The sequence below is a fragment of the Scleropages formosus genome, chromosome 7 (assembly GCF_900964775.1).
Source record: "Scleropages formosus chromosome 7, fSclFor1.1, whole genome shotgun sequence".
Lineage (NCBI taxonomy): Eukaryota > Metazoa > Chordata > Actinopteri > Osteoglossiformes > Osteoglossidae > Scleropages > Scleropages formosus.
The window spans coordinates 24764582-24777130 of record NC_041812.1 but is presented as its reverse complement, the minus strand read 5'-3'; the positions used below and the strand labels follow the sequence as shown (position 1 = coordinate 24777130).

The 12549-nt window shown below is 41.3% G+C and overlaps 1 protein-coding gene across 2 annotated transcripts; it reads right to left on the bottom strand.

The window, feature by feature from the left end:
* Positions 1–1474: 1474 nt before the first annotated feature.
* LOC108926289 (galanin receptor type 1-like) lies at positions 1475–11845 on the bottom strand. 2 transcript variants are annotated; one of them, XM_029253718.1, is made up of 4 exons: positions 11440–11453; positions 10565–11222; positions 7123–7188; positions 1475–1792 (listed from the first exon to the last, which is right to left on the bottom strand). In XM_029253718.1, exons 1-4 carry the CDS (start codon positions 11451–11453, stop codon positions 1475–1477), a joined length of 1056 nt encoding a protein of 351 aa, XP_029109551.1. The 2 variants fall into 2 exon arrangements, with proteins under 2 accessions (XP_029109551.1, XP_018594405.1); XM_018738889.1 differs by having other exon boundaries at positions 10565–11845.
* Positions 11846–12549: the final 704 nt, after the last annotated feature.

The window sequence follows — 12549 nt, the reverse complement described above, 5'->3', positions numbered from 1 at the left end:
CACATTGTGTTATCTGCCACAGGTAGGCATTGTGTACAATTACCACACTTTCATAATGGCTAGTGAACATACAAATACAGTACCTTGAGCAAATCGTTTTTATCAGCGCACTGATTCCTGTACAACAGGAACTTACAGGCACAGTTCCCCTTGTCACCAACAGTACAGTATCACCACTGGTCTGATAATCAAAGCAAGTTGTTTGGGGCATCTGGGATGCAGAACTTGCTGGTGGGTGAAGATGCCAAGCATGTTATTAACATTCATGTTGAAATTTAATACATTTCAATGTTGTTATTTTAGACATTTTAATCAGCCTTTTCATAATTTTCAATGATGTTTTTTAAGTTTATTCCATTATGATTTCAAATGACAGATCGGTACATAGCATATTTACATGACATCATACATTTTTTATACATTCTTGGTAGCTATAGGAGTAACTTTGTGTGTAATTTATAAATAAGTTGGAAAACAACAAAAAATCAAGCATATGGATGAAAGAGAATGAGCACATTTCATATCTGACAGACTTTAAAGCACATTGTCTCACAGTATATTAGCGTGGAATTTTAATACTACTAAAAGCCATCCGACTTTGTAAAATCACATAATCCACAGCATCAACGTGACCAGGGAAAGAGTCCAGTTGCTTTCATTTCCCCATTAAATCTGAGAGTCTCACAGTGAAATGTACTTTATTAAGGTCATTTTTCACAGTCAAAATAGAGTCTCGTTCATTTGAAACCTGACATCTTTCGAAAATATTAATATACTTGCTTTGGGATAAAACACCCCCCATTGACAGAATACACACACACACACACACACACACACACACACACACACATTTTCTGAACCACTTGTCCCATACGGGGTCGCGGGGAACCGGAGCCTAACCCGGCAACTCAGGGCATAAGGCTGGAGGGGGAGGGGACACACTCAGGACGGGACACCAGTCCATCGCAAGGCACCCCAAGCAGGACTTGAACCCCAGACCCACCGGAGAGCAGGACCCGGTCCCACCCACTGCGCCCCCGTCATTGACAGAATAATTCACACTAATGTATATGTACATACAATGCATACTACACACACACACATTTACATATACAGTATATACATATATATAATAGAACATAAGGAGACAATACGCACATTTTCTTCAACAGTAATTCTGAGGTTAAACTGCTGTCTCAAAGTCATCAAACACCTCAATGTAAAAAAAAAGTGCATTTCACCAACAGACGGAAAGATACAGATGCAAGACACACAATTCTCAAAGTGTGGGCAATGAATGGGAAAAGAAAGAAAGATATTATTGTTAGATGTGATCACTATTAATAAAAAAAAAGCCAGATATAAGACGAAAAGCTACAGTTTACAACCCATTTAAAAATCATTTACGAAGAGAAGTTGCACAACTTATAATTTTAGATAGATCAACGCCCGGTGAGATGTTGGAACCCATGGCTCACACATTGGTGGTAGAATGGGTGGTGGAGAAGTTCTCCATCCGTAAGCGGACGACTGTGGCCACTGGAGGTGCCGAAGTCAACAGTCTGCTTGTGAAGACCTGCTGGCAGGCCTTGCGGAAGTTCTCCGACAGGAAGGCGTAGAGGATGGGGTTCACGCAGGAATTGCCATAGACGAGGCAGTGTGAGACGATGCGCAGGACGAAAGAGCCGTCGGTCAAGGGGAAAGTACCGAACTCCACCCACATGACGACGACGTGGTGCGGGAGCCAGCACATCAGGAAGGCAGCCACGAGCAGGAGCACAGTCTGAGCTGTCTGGGGTGACAGAGGGAGGAAGAGAGTGATTGCAGGGTCTCCACTCACCCCGTGTGCTCCCAGGCATGGGGTACATTCATGCCAGCTATATCCTCTTCTAAAAAAAGGGTATAATCATATAGGACAATAAGAAAGGCATTAAAATGTAAAAAAAAAAAAAAAAAGTCAAAATACTGTGATAACGTGGGGACTGCAGAAACAGAACAGAGGTGGTGAATTTCAGTACGTCAGTTTTGCAGAGATAGGTTTTTTATTTAAATCTAAAACAGAAAAATGACATAATGAGGAAAGCATATATCTGAGAAAGAGCTGAAAAACGTTGTGAATGTTAATTTCACCATTACAGAAACAATAAGAGGAACATTCTTTGCTGCAACACAGATCAACATAACGTTCAACACGACAAGACTTTAAAAAAGTTTCTCTACATGTTATTTGGTGTGACAAAATGTTTGCATGTGACAGTTTGTGGGTGGTAGAATATTGTCATTCTCTTATCCCTGGAGATGTGAGTGTGAATGGCTAGGACAAAAAATAAAACATGACACTGTCTGCTTCGCTCAGAATATCTCTGATTTTTTCCCTGCACGCCGCCACTCTTTGCACCCTCTGCTGCTCTGCTTTGTCCAGGAAAGGACTAATACACAAGCACTAATACGCAAAAACAGGTATAATGGATTGTGCATGTCATCTGCTGAAAGCTAATTACACGCACAACCTCGGCCCTGAACATGGCAGCTGCGGCAGTAATGACAGAAAATATACCTGAATACACAGCGGTAGCAAGAACATTTCTCTGAATGGGTCATACAAGATTAATAATGAGCCAAGTCAGTGACACTGCAGCCTTACACTCCATGAAACCCTTTGAGAGAAGCTGTTACAGAAGAAAAACAGATGCTTGTATAACAAATGAAAATCCTCTTATTCCAGGCTGATAAACCTGTAAATGTTCACAACAGAAAAGTTCATAAATTAGCTTGTGGGAGCCTACTACCATCTCTGTATGTCAAAAAAGCAGTAAAAAATAAACATTATTTAAAAAAAAAAATAAAAAAATTGCAAAGCTTTTCTGCAGACTGTCGTTTATTTCTTTTCATCTGCGAACTAAGGCTTCATTTCATTAAAATGAATGAATGATGAATAATTATAATCATTATCATTTTTCCCTTACAAAATCTTACAGAAGTTCACAAATAATAATTATTATTATCATTAATTTACTTAAGATGCACTATAGTAAGTGACAAATTATTTACACATCTATACAGCAGAGCTGCAGAACACATTCTTACTGACATATTGAAACATTATCGGCAATTTAGATTCCCAATTTTATATTTCTTGGAGGAAATTGCAGCACTCATGCAAACACAGGGAGTGCATGCAAACTGCACATAGACATAGCTGAATTCGAAGCCATGTCTAACCCTACATCCTAGGACCCACCAGTTTATCTTTGACATGACGGCTGCTGATGGCTGTAATCGTACATTTGCGCTGCATAACAATATTTACCGTTGCATTGCTTTACTTTGGTTTATTTATGTAGGTTAACTTAAGGGTGCAACTGCGGTACCTAATTTGAGTCAGCAGAGTTTGTAAATTTGAATAATCGGGACATTTTTTCGAGACATCGCCAAAACGGTGTCTGGCAATAAATGTTTCGGCGAAGTCGGTTTTCTTCTGCACTCAGGCTTCGTGCAGGAGCACAAAAACTACAAATTTCAAAGTAATCCAAAAGGGTTTCTCACTGGAAAGTTTAATATTTCATTTCAAAATAGGGACTTAAGTGGTGTGGTATCAAACAAAAATTAATCAAGTTAAACACACATTGTGGGGGGTGCGGTGGCGCAGTGGGTCGGACCAGGTCCTGTTCTCTGCTGGGTCTGGGGTTTGAGTCCCGCTTGGGGTGCCTTGCAATGGACTGGCGTCCCGTCCTGGGTGTGTCCCCTCCCCCTCCGGCCTTGCGCCCTGTGTTGCCGGGTTAGGCTCCGGCTCCCCGCGACCCCGTATGGGACAAGCGGTTTCAGATGATGTGTGTGTGTCTGTGTAAACACACATTGGGCCTTTGTGTACCGACAATACCGAAAAGAAATTTGTGTTGTTTGCTGATGTTCACTGGACAAAAAATAGCATACAAGAATATTTGAGGTAATATGACTCGGAATCTTTGGCCTCAAACCCCATTTCTTTTGCATCATATTCACTGTGAGAACAGTACTTCTGTTTCCCCATACAGTGTTATAGTCAGCTGCCTCAAGTCTCTTGCAGCGAATATTATGGTATATGAGCTAATTAGCATCTGTGTCTCCTAATGAGCTCATCATAGCACAGATGTCCTTCAGAGACACTAAGCAGTGCAATCTTCCCTTGGCAAAGCCTTACCCCAGGGACTGGGCCTGGAAGGTTTCACTTACTGTGTATAGAGAATAATGTCCAAAAACTTGGCAGTTTAAAAAATGTCCTGCTGAAACTCTGTCATCATTACCTGAGCTGATTTTGACAAACAGTGCTGCCTGAAATACATGATCTAACTAACAGTAGACTGGAAGCAATTTTTTCACCGCAATGCCTTTCCTGCCATCATTCGATTAAATAACTCTGCTTCTAATTCACGTGTAACATATTTAAAGGACTGCTCTACTGTATCACTTAGGGACAAATATCGAAGGATGTGTTCCTGAAACATTAGTAGAAGAAATATTAATGTTATCTTAACCAACCGTAGCAGATCAAAGAATGCCAAAGATGGGTGTTGGAAAGCGGTGTAAGTTTAAAGGATCTCAGTGTAACTAAAACATTAAAGCCCAAGAAATACTACTAAATTTGCAACCAGAGGAACGCATAATTTATGCATCAAGCAGCATTTATAATTTTCCCACGTAGATTATTATGTAATATGTAGAGTATTGTTATGGTTTGTATTAGCTGTTGCGGCTCATTAAACCTAACACGCAACCCCAGAGGTATAAATGGATTATTTGGTATGTGTAAATGACAATAATTGCTCACTTGCCTCCATCCTCACACCCATTCATCATCTTGAAAGGATATGCTCTTAAGAGCTTATAAAGGAAAAGCCAGACACGGTTCAGTTTGCTGAGGATGCTGTGCCTTTACTAATGAGTGTGTTAATTGCTGAAGGTCCAAACAGAGCCTCACAGAAACCGGGGGGGGGGGGGATAGCTCATCATACGTGGGCTCATAGCATCCTGTTGTAAATGGGAATTAACGGTCTTAAGGGTTGGCGGATTTGTAAGGAAGGTTTGAGTTCCATATAAACTGTACGCGACTACTGCAACTTTAGGCTAGCTGGTCTATTAAATATTCAGTTTTCTATCAATTCACTAGGGTTAACATAAAAGGCCTTCAGCGCATCTGTTATGTGAAGCCAGGGCTGGTTATTATCTTTTTCGTCGTCCAAACAAACAGGGTTATCAGGCCATTCTCATTACATGCCCTGTTTAAAGGCCCTACCCATGTTAACAGCTATCAACCAATAAAATTATCAACAACATAACTAAGATAATATGACAGATTTTATATATTTCAAAATGTTTACTCTTTAAACTACTAAAACTTAATTATTAATCCATGCTTGTGCTCATGTGACCTGCTAAGATCTACATTACTATTAGTAGCCGCTGTAAATACCTCTCAGTGCCACAAGTTTTTGCAGTAAAATTTATGACAGTATGGTTTCAGTATGATTTCGAACTCATACACTTGTACACAGAAATGACTTCATAAGGTCCAACGGAAGCAAAACTAGTTCTAATTATTTAATCTGACCTTATTTTGAGCAATCTCTGAGAAGGACTGCAAATGTTGGACTGATGAGTATTTAATTGCTTTGCAGAGTTATTCATAGCCCTTTACAACATCTAGCGGCAAACAAGCCTGTTTAAAATCTGTGAGTTCAGTGTCTCACTCAAAAAAAAAAGCCATGATCAGGTCTGAACTGCATTCAGAACATCTCAGCTCCAGAGGACACAGATGTAGAAACTGATGATATTTTCAGCAATAAACGCAGAACAACTATATATTAAATATCCATCAAGCAAAGCAGAACAGCAGTTACATCAAATACCTTGTGTGCCATCAGCAAAACTGAGAAGCCAACCTGTGAAATAAGAGGAGCGACATTCATAAGGTTAATAGCTCTTAAAGCTATTAAACCTCCTGGTGTAGATGCACTTCTTTGTTTAGTCAACTGATGAAGGAATGATTTTAAGATAAATGCTTGTTATTTGGCCTCCAAATAGATACTGCAGACATTTATTTCTTAAATCTCAATTTAAATTAATTTCTCCACATTAAAAACTGAACTCATGGCATATGGTACATAGTAGGGTTAGTGGTTTGTTACTATAACTACCGATCTCTGCCATTATGTTATAAAAGTGTCTTCTCTCTAGCAACTCGTGGTAATTTCACCTGATTTTACACTTAGCAAATGTTTGAAAGTAAAATATTACACCGTTTCTATAGGTTATAGACATGTTACCTTGAAGAACAGATAAAAGCATCATGCTGCTATAGAACCATTGAAAACAAACATATATAAAATGAGGAAGGAATCATGAGCACAAAGTACAAGGGTTCAGCTGAAATGTTATACAATATACAGGAAAACTATTTTTTCCAATAAGTTCATTACATAAATATAAACTAAATTAAAACAGATTTTTACATTACCATGTTAACATTGACAAAAGTAAAGCATGGGTTGAAATAATTTGCATAGCTGGTCCAAACACTGCAATGAAGTCCTCATTTCAGATATTCTGTCTCGTTTCCAATTAAAATTGCACTATTCTCGCTGCAGATATGTAGTTTTTCATAAGTGCACCTGTAACGCTATCCAATCACACAGAGGAGTATAGTAACAGCTATTTTTAGCATCACAGTCTTCACAAAATCACTTACTATCTAGCTGACATTTACATATGTTATTTTTAAAACTTACAAAACAGGAGACAAAATATTCTAATTAATTTCAATAACTATACCTTCCTTGTTCGTGTTATATGAAAAAAACAAAACAAAACAAAAAAATCCTCAGTAATTACTGCAGAACATTGTCAGTAAAGGTATCACAAAAATGTAAAGTTGCCTTTATTAAAGTTCACTGTAGAACACAGATGCAGTTACAGCCAATGCAGTTGTGCAACAAATAACATCTCTCACTGTGGATGGCAACAAGCAGTAAAAGACATATTTGAATTGTAATCAGAAATGGAATGATAATTTCTTTACATTAGTCCCTCAAGAGTCCTATATGAAGATTATAGTACTATTAAAATGTTGAATATTGTATGCCTTACCTTTTTCTTGGAGCGTTCTGATTTCTTTGACATATTCTTTATCTTTTTATGTAGGTGGTACACCACCTAAAAGTTTAAGAAAAATTGTTATCTATGCTTGTTTCAAAAGTCAATATTTAACCTATGATACAGGATAGTTTACTTGTGACAACAGCGAAACTGGAAAAGAGTTATGTACAAAAACAGCTAAATGAGCCATGTGATATACATGCAGTTGATTGTACAGATGCTTGCATCAAATGAGCCATAACCTCACAAGAGTATAGATTTTACAATATTCTACACCTTTGATCAATGCAAGATGTATATGCAACATTAAAATGCGCAGGAATACAGACATAGGTGTTAAACTAAGAACAGCGGATGACACAGTTGGTAGATTCACTGTCTTTGAAGTCAAAAGACCCAGGTTTGAATCCCATCTTATAGAGCTCATTAAAATTGCTGAGCTCTATAAATCTCTAAATTGCTGTAAGTTGCTTTGGAGAAAAGAGTCAGGTGAACGTAGAGCCTTTTCAGTCCCTTGTGACAAATACATCGTGGAAAAACTAAAAAGAAATGAAACAAAGGATCACAAAAATCTCACGTACAGCAACTAAACTCGCACCCTCCTCAACGCACCAAAAATGCACCATCTGCCTGGGTACTTCTTCATCGCAATTTGCAACAACCCTTGCTAAAATGTGACAGCTGGTAGCATAGTAGTCCGAGTTGCTGGTGTTGGACCCAAAGGTTGCAGGTTTGATTCCCCCTTTAGCTGTAATACCCATGAGCAACATACTTACTATAAATTGCTCCAGCAAAGAATTACCCAGCTTCATAAATGGGTAAATAATTACAAGTACCTCAACACTATAAGTTACTTTGGAAAAAAGTGTCAACTAAATGAATGAATGTAAAATATGCATCTACCCTATTCTGAGTGGTACACTTAACAGACACAAAACACAACTCTTTCCAGCAGCCTTCTTGCGTGTATCGTCACCACAACAGACTGCACAAAGAGACCTCGGAGACTTTTTGGCATGGGCATTTCTGGGAGAATGTCCACTGAGCCTGCACAACGTGACAAGAGGAGCTCTCTCAAACATGATGCCAATGTGAGAAAGTAAACACTGGGGGAGGAACGGTTTGAAAAAGAACAGAACACACAACTGTGGAGGAGGGGTACTGTATATCTGAGTCTGAGGGATTTAAAGTGTAAGTTGTGTGCACTTTGCAACGACAATCATCAACAGCCTTGACAAGCAAATAGAGCACATCAACAAAAGTGATTCCATTATCTTCTTGTTCAAAAGCAATCATCTATCTTTTCCTGGAAAGTCGAGAGGTGAAACCTGCATACCTAACAGACTTCTGAGAAGTGGAGGAAGGTGGTGTCCTTCACTGTGTTATGAACAAATGTGTGCCTATGCACTTGACAATTAACGGCAAGCGGAAAAACAGTTCGGTAGTTCTGAAACGTTATAGATTTCCCGTTTATTTGGATAAGAAATAGTCACAGCAATGTGATGTCTGACCATCTTGAGAGATGATCTGCGTTTTGGGACGGAACGTCCTCTCCCTTATGGGAGGATGTTTTCCAGGATGACGATGCTCCAGCCCACACCAGACTTATGGTGATTAAATGGCTGTTTGAGGTGCATATTGACAGTGTTTCCATTCTATATATGGCTTCCCAATAACAACACATCAAGGGTATTAAATAAGACAGTTATTTCCTCCCACGTCAAATTTACATGTAAGACTAGGAGTGCATGACTCCTGCAAAACAGGTCCAGACCCCGCATTGCATCCATGACAGCCTGGCTGCAAACACTATTCAATCTACTCAATTCCATTTTGGTAATTTCTTATTTTTTGCTCACTAGCTCTACCTGGGCTGCTTAATATTCTAGTTGAACATCTCACCTCTTTGAAACAACCTGCACTTTGTACATCAGCTTTCACCTACATTTTATTGTTTACATTGTGCTACATCTTATGAAATATGCATTCATTTTGAAATATATCCGTTTAACCTAAAATGTTTGGCATTTCCAAAACAGTAAGCAGAATGTCTTGTTTTTGGCATTGCAGAAGGAGCTGAAAAGCGAATACATTAGATGCTTCATTCTGGCTTGTTGACTCAAAGACAAAGAGTCCATAAATAGAAGATGCCAGGCGAGCTTCAACTGTATAATAAGTTTTTTTTTTTAACACGCAAACAGAAAATAAACTGCAACAAGCATAACTGCCATGGCTTTAACTTAGCCGAAAAGAAAAGGACCAAAACGCATCTTGTTTTGACTGAAATTGTTGTACTGAAAGCTACTGAACAATCCTTTCAATTACTTTTCAACTAATTCCATTTGTTCTGCAGGGCAGTGAGCTGTTGCCTGTTACATGGGGTTTCCAGTAATAGATAACAGCCATTTATTTCTTTTACTACTTGATTTACTAAAACAGAAAAAGAGCGGCAATTTCTTTTCATTGATTCATTTTGAATGCTTGGAAAATATAAAAAACACAGGCTTATGAAAAATAACCCTGACTGCTATTAAAAACAGCAAAAGATGATCTAAGGTAATACTAGTATAACACCAGCCAAAATCCCACCTGAGATGTTCTAACAGTGCAATTTAGTAAAACTCGCACTGCGTGAGTGAGAAGGAAGATCAGCATTTCTAGTTAAATGCAAATGTGCGCGTCAAGGCAGCAGTACAAAGTCCCGCTATTTTCACTATGTATTAAATTAAGTAAATCTCAGCGAGCGGTATCAACCCGGGAAAGTGACACGGGTTCAAACAACGACACGTGCCGAGCTGCCTGCTGCAGGTCAAGCTCGCGCAAGAAGAGCACTTCGTGTTTTAAAAGTTACCGCGACTTTATGGAGTTTATAGGAATCCTGTGAAAGCGAAGCAAAATTGCAGAAGGAGCCACTAGTTAGGTTGTAATACAGATGTGCCGCGCGTGCGAGTGAAAGACGGCTGTGATTGGCTAAGGGCATCAGCGCGAGGAGCGAGGCAGGATGAAGAATTCGGGGTGTTTTATTATGGGAGCGGGAGAGCGGAGCGCTCTCTTTGTTCCTATAATAAACCTGCTTTTAAAATATGATTTAGCATTTACAATATCCCACCTGCACCCTGTCCAACCCTGCATGATTTACCCCGCAGGGCTTCCGAACTGCCGCCTCCAAAGACCCGATGATAGTCAGTGTGCAAACTATCTCTGCGGGGGGGGGATCTAAGTTACATGATCGAAACAGGAGTTTGCTTGCACCTGCTGTGATTTTACCGTACTCCCTCCGTCAACTTTCTCGCGCGCATGTGCCGTGCAGCGCGTCGCGCGCCACCCGCGCAGGTGTGTCGACGACGAGGGGGCGAACGGAGCGGAAGCGCGGAGGAAAGGCGAGGCGCGCTCACTGACACACACAGTGACCAGTGCAGTAACTCGTCCTTACCTTCGCGTAGCAGCATGTAATCAAAAGCAGGGGTAACAAGTAGCCAATGACCAGGATGGTCACTTTGTAGGTGTGTCTGGACACTCTCTCGGGCCATTCCTCCCAGCAAAAGGAGCTGTTGGGCGCGTCCCGGTGCTTGGTGAGCCGCTGGTGCTGCGCCACGGGCACGGCGAACACGAGCGACAGCAGCCAGATGACGGCGATGCCCGCCGACGCGTTCCTCTGGCTGCGGATGCACGGCGACTTCTTGGCGTGCACCACGGCGATGTACCTGTCCACGGACATGGCCACGAGCGTGAAGATGCTCACGAGCATGCTGACCGTGACGAAGTAGTGCACGAACTTGCAGAGGAAGGCGCCGAACACCCACTCGGTCAGGGAGTAGATGGTGGCCTGGAAGGGGACGCAGAAGAGGAGGAAGGAGAGGTCGGCGATGCTCAGGTTCAGGATGAACGTGTTGGTGGTGCTCTTGGAGCGCCGGCTCTTGGTCCTCGCGATGACCACCATGACCAAGGTGTTGCCCGCGACGCCCACGAGGAAGATGAATCCAAAGACGAGGGGGACGATCACCACCTCCGGACCTCCGTGAACCTCGCTCGGCGTCTCGTGATCATCATGCGCGTCCAGCCCGTCGTCTGTCCAGAGATACGTGTCGTTCCTACGGCTGGTGAACGTGCTGTCATCCATCACCGGTATCATCCAAGAGGCGAAGACGCGAGGCGCGCCCAGAAAACCCGCCAAAAACTTTAGTGTCGCTTTAGTCTTTATGAAGGGCGCGTTTCTCCTTTTCCACCCGGTGATCCACAGGTGCTTCTCTCCAAGTTTGCGTGTCAGTCCTCCAGAAGTGAGAGGGGGGCAGAAGCAGAGGCAGAAGCAGAGGCAGAAGCATCGGCGGTGCCTGTAAGGTCCAGACAAGTACTAGCGCTGCTCTTTGGCACGCGCCTCATGCCGTCTTAAAGGGACACCGCTGCGCCCTCGTGCCGCCCTTCGCTTTTATTCAATAAATTATTGGCCTCCCTCCCTTCACCCAAATGTCTGAAAGCGCTGCTGGCTCTTTGCCTTTCCATCCTCCCAGAGCATCTCTTCTCTTCATGACTGCATCTTTCAGTATTTTGCGCTGATATATATTTGTCACCCAGAGCTCTGCTTTTTAAATTGCATCTGGTTGCTTAACGCACCTTAAAATACGAGGCATAGGTGAAATTTCTAGACCTTAATTGCAGTGTCCTCTTCATCTCGTCAGTCTTGCCATCTTCCTGCTGCTTATATATATAGATTGCACTTTGCAGTTTTTTTTCTACTTAGTGTTTCTTCAGTTCTGTCTGCAACACGACTCATTTCTCATTTGAGTGTTTGTATGCACCATAGTACAATTATTGCAGGTTTGTCTGAATGAAGCTCATTAACACGAGCATATAATTGAAACATCATAAAATCGGTGAACTAAAAAAAGGTACTTTTTGAATTGAAGGCGATTTTCCGATATGCAGATCTCCTCGATAAGACATCTGATTATCATGTTTAAGTCTCCTTGAAGTGTTCGATTGCGCTGCAGATACACAACACCTCTTTTACACTCAAGGCCTTCTGAAATACCAATTCTTTGTACTGTCGTATTTTGGATGTTTGGGTTCGACAGGCTGGAAGCAGACACGGCATTCAGCGTAAGAAGTCCATTTTTACACACTGTCAGATGAAGAGCAGCATCTGCGGTACAGCTTTTTTTAACCACTCCTTATGAGCAAAAATCCCCAGTTGTGCCTACTTGCTGCGATTTTAACTCATTTTGCGTCCGAAAGGTTTCGAGCTTTCGGAGACATGGCACGAGACGCCTCCGCACAAAGTCTGACTGCCTGATGAATTTTACAAAAAAACGTTTCATAAAGGATGAACTTGCTTATTCAGCTGTCTACATTAAGAAGAGGTACTATTTGATCACTTGTACTGTGCTGCATAAAACACCCGATGGGACAAACCCTTCAAAT

Bases quoted from the DNA above. Each gene is read 5' to 3' on its own strand.
- LOC108926289 (XM_018738889.1), bottom strand. From the start codon at position 11,263: ATGATACCGGTGATGGATGACAGCACGTTCACCAGCCGTAGGAACGAC. The intron at 7,189-10,564 runs GTAAGGACGAGT...TTAAACTTTTAG, and splicing joins TTACATGCTGCTACGCGAAG to GTGGTGTACCACCTACATAA. The intron at 1,793-7,122 runs GTAAGGCATACA...CTGTCACCCCAG, and splicing joins CAGAACGCTCCAAGAAAAAG to ACAGCTCAGACTGTGCTCCT.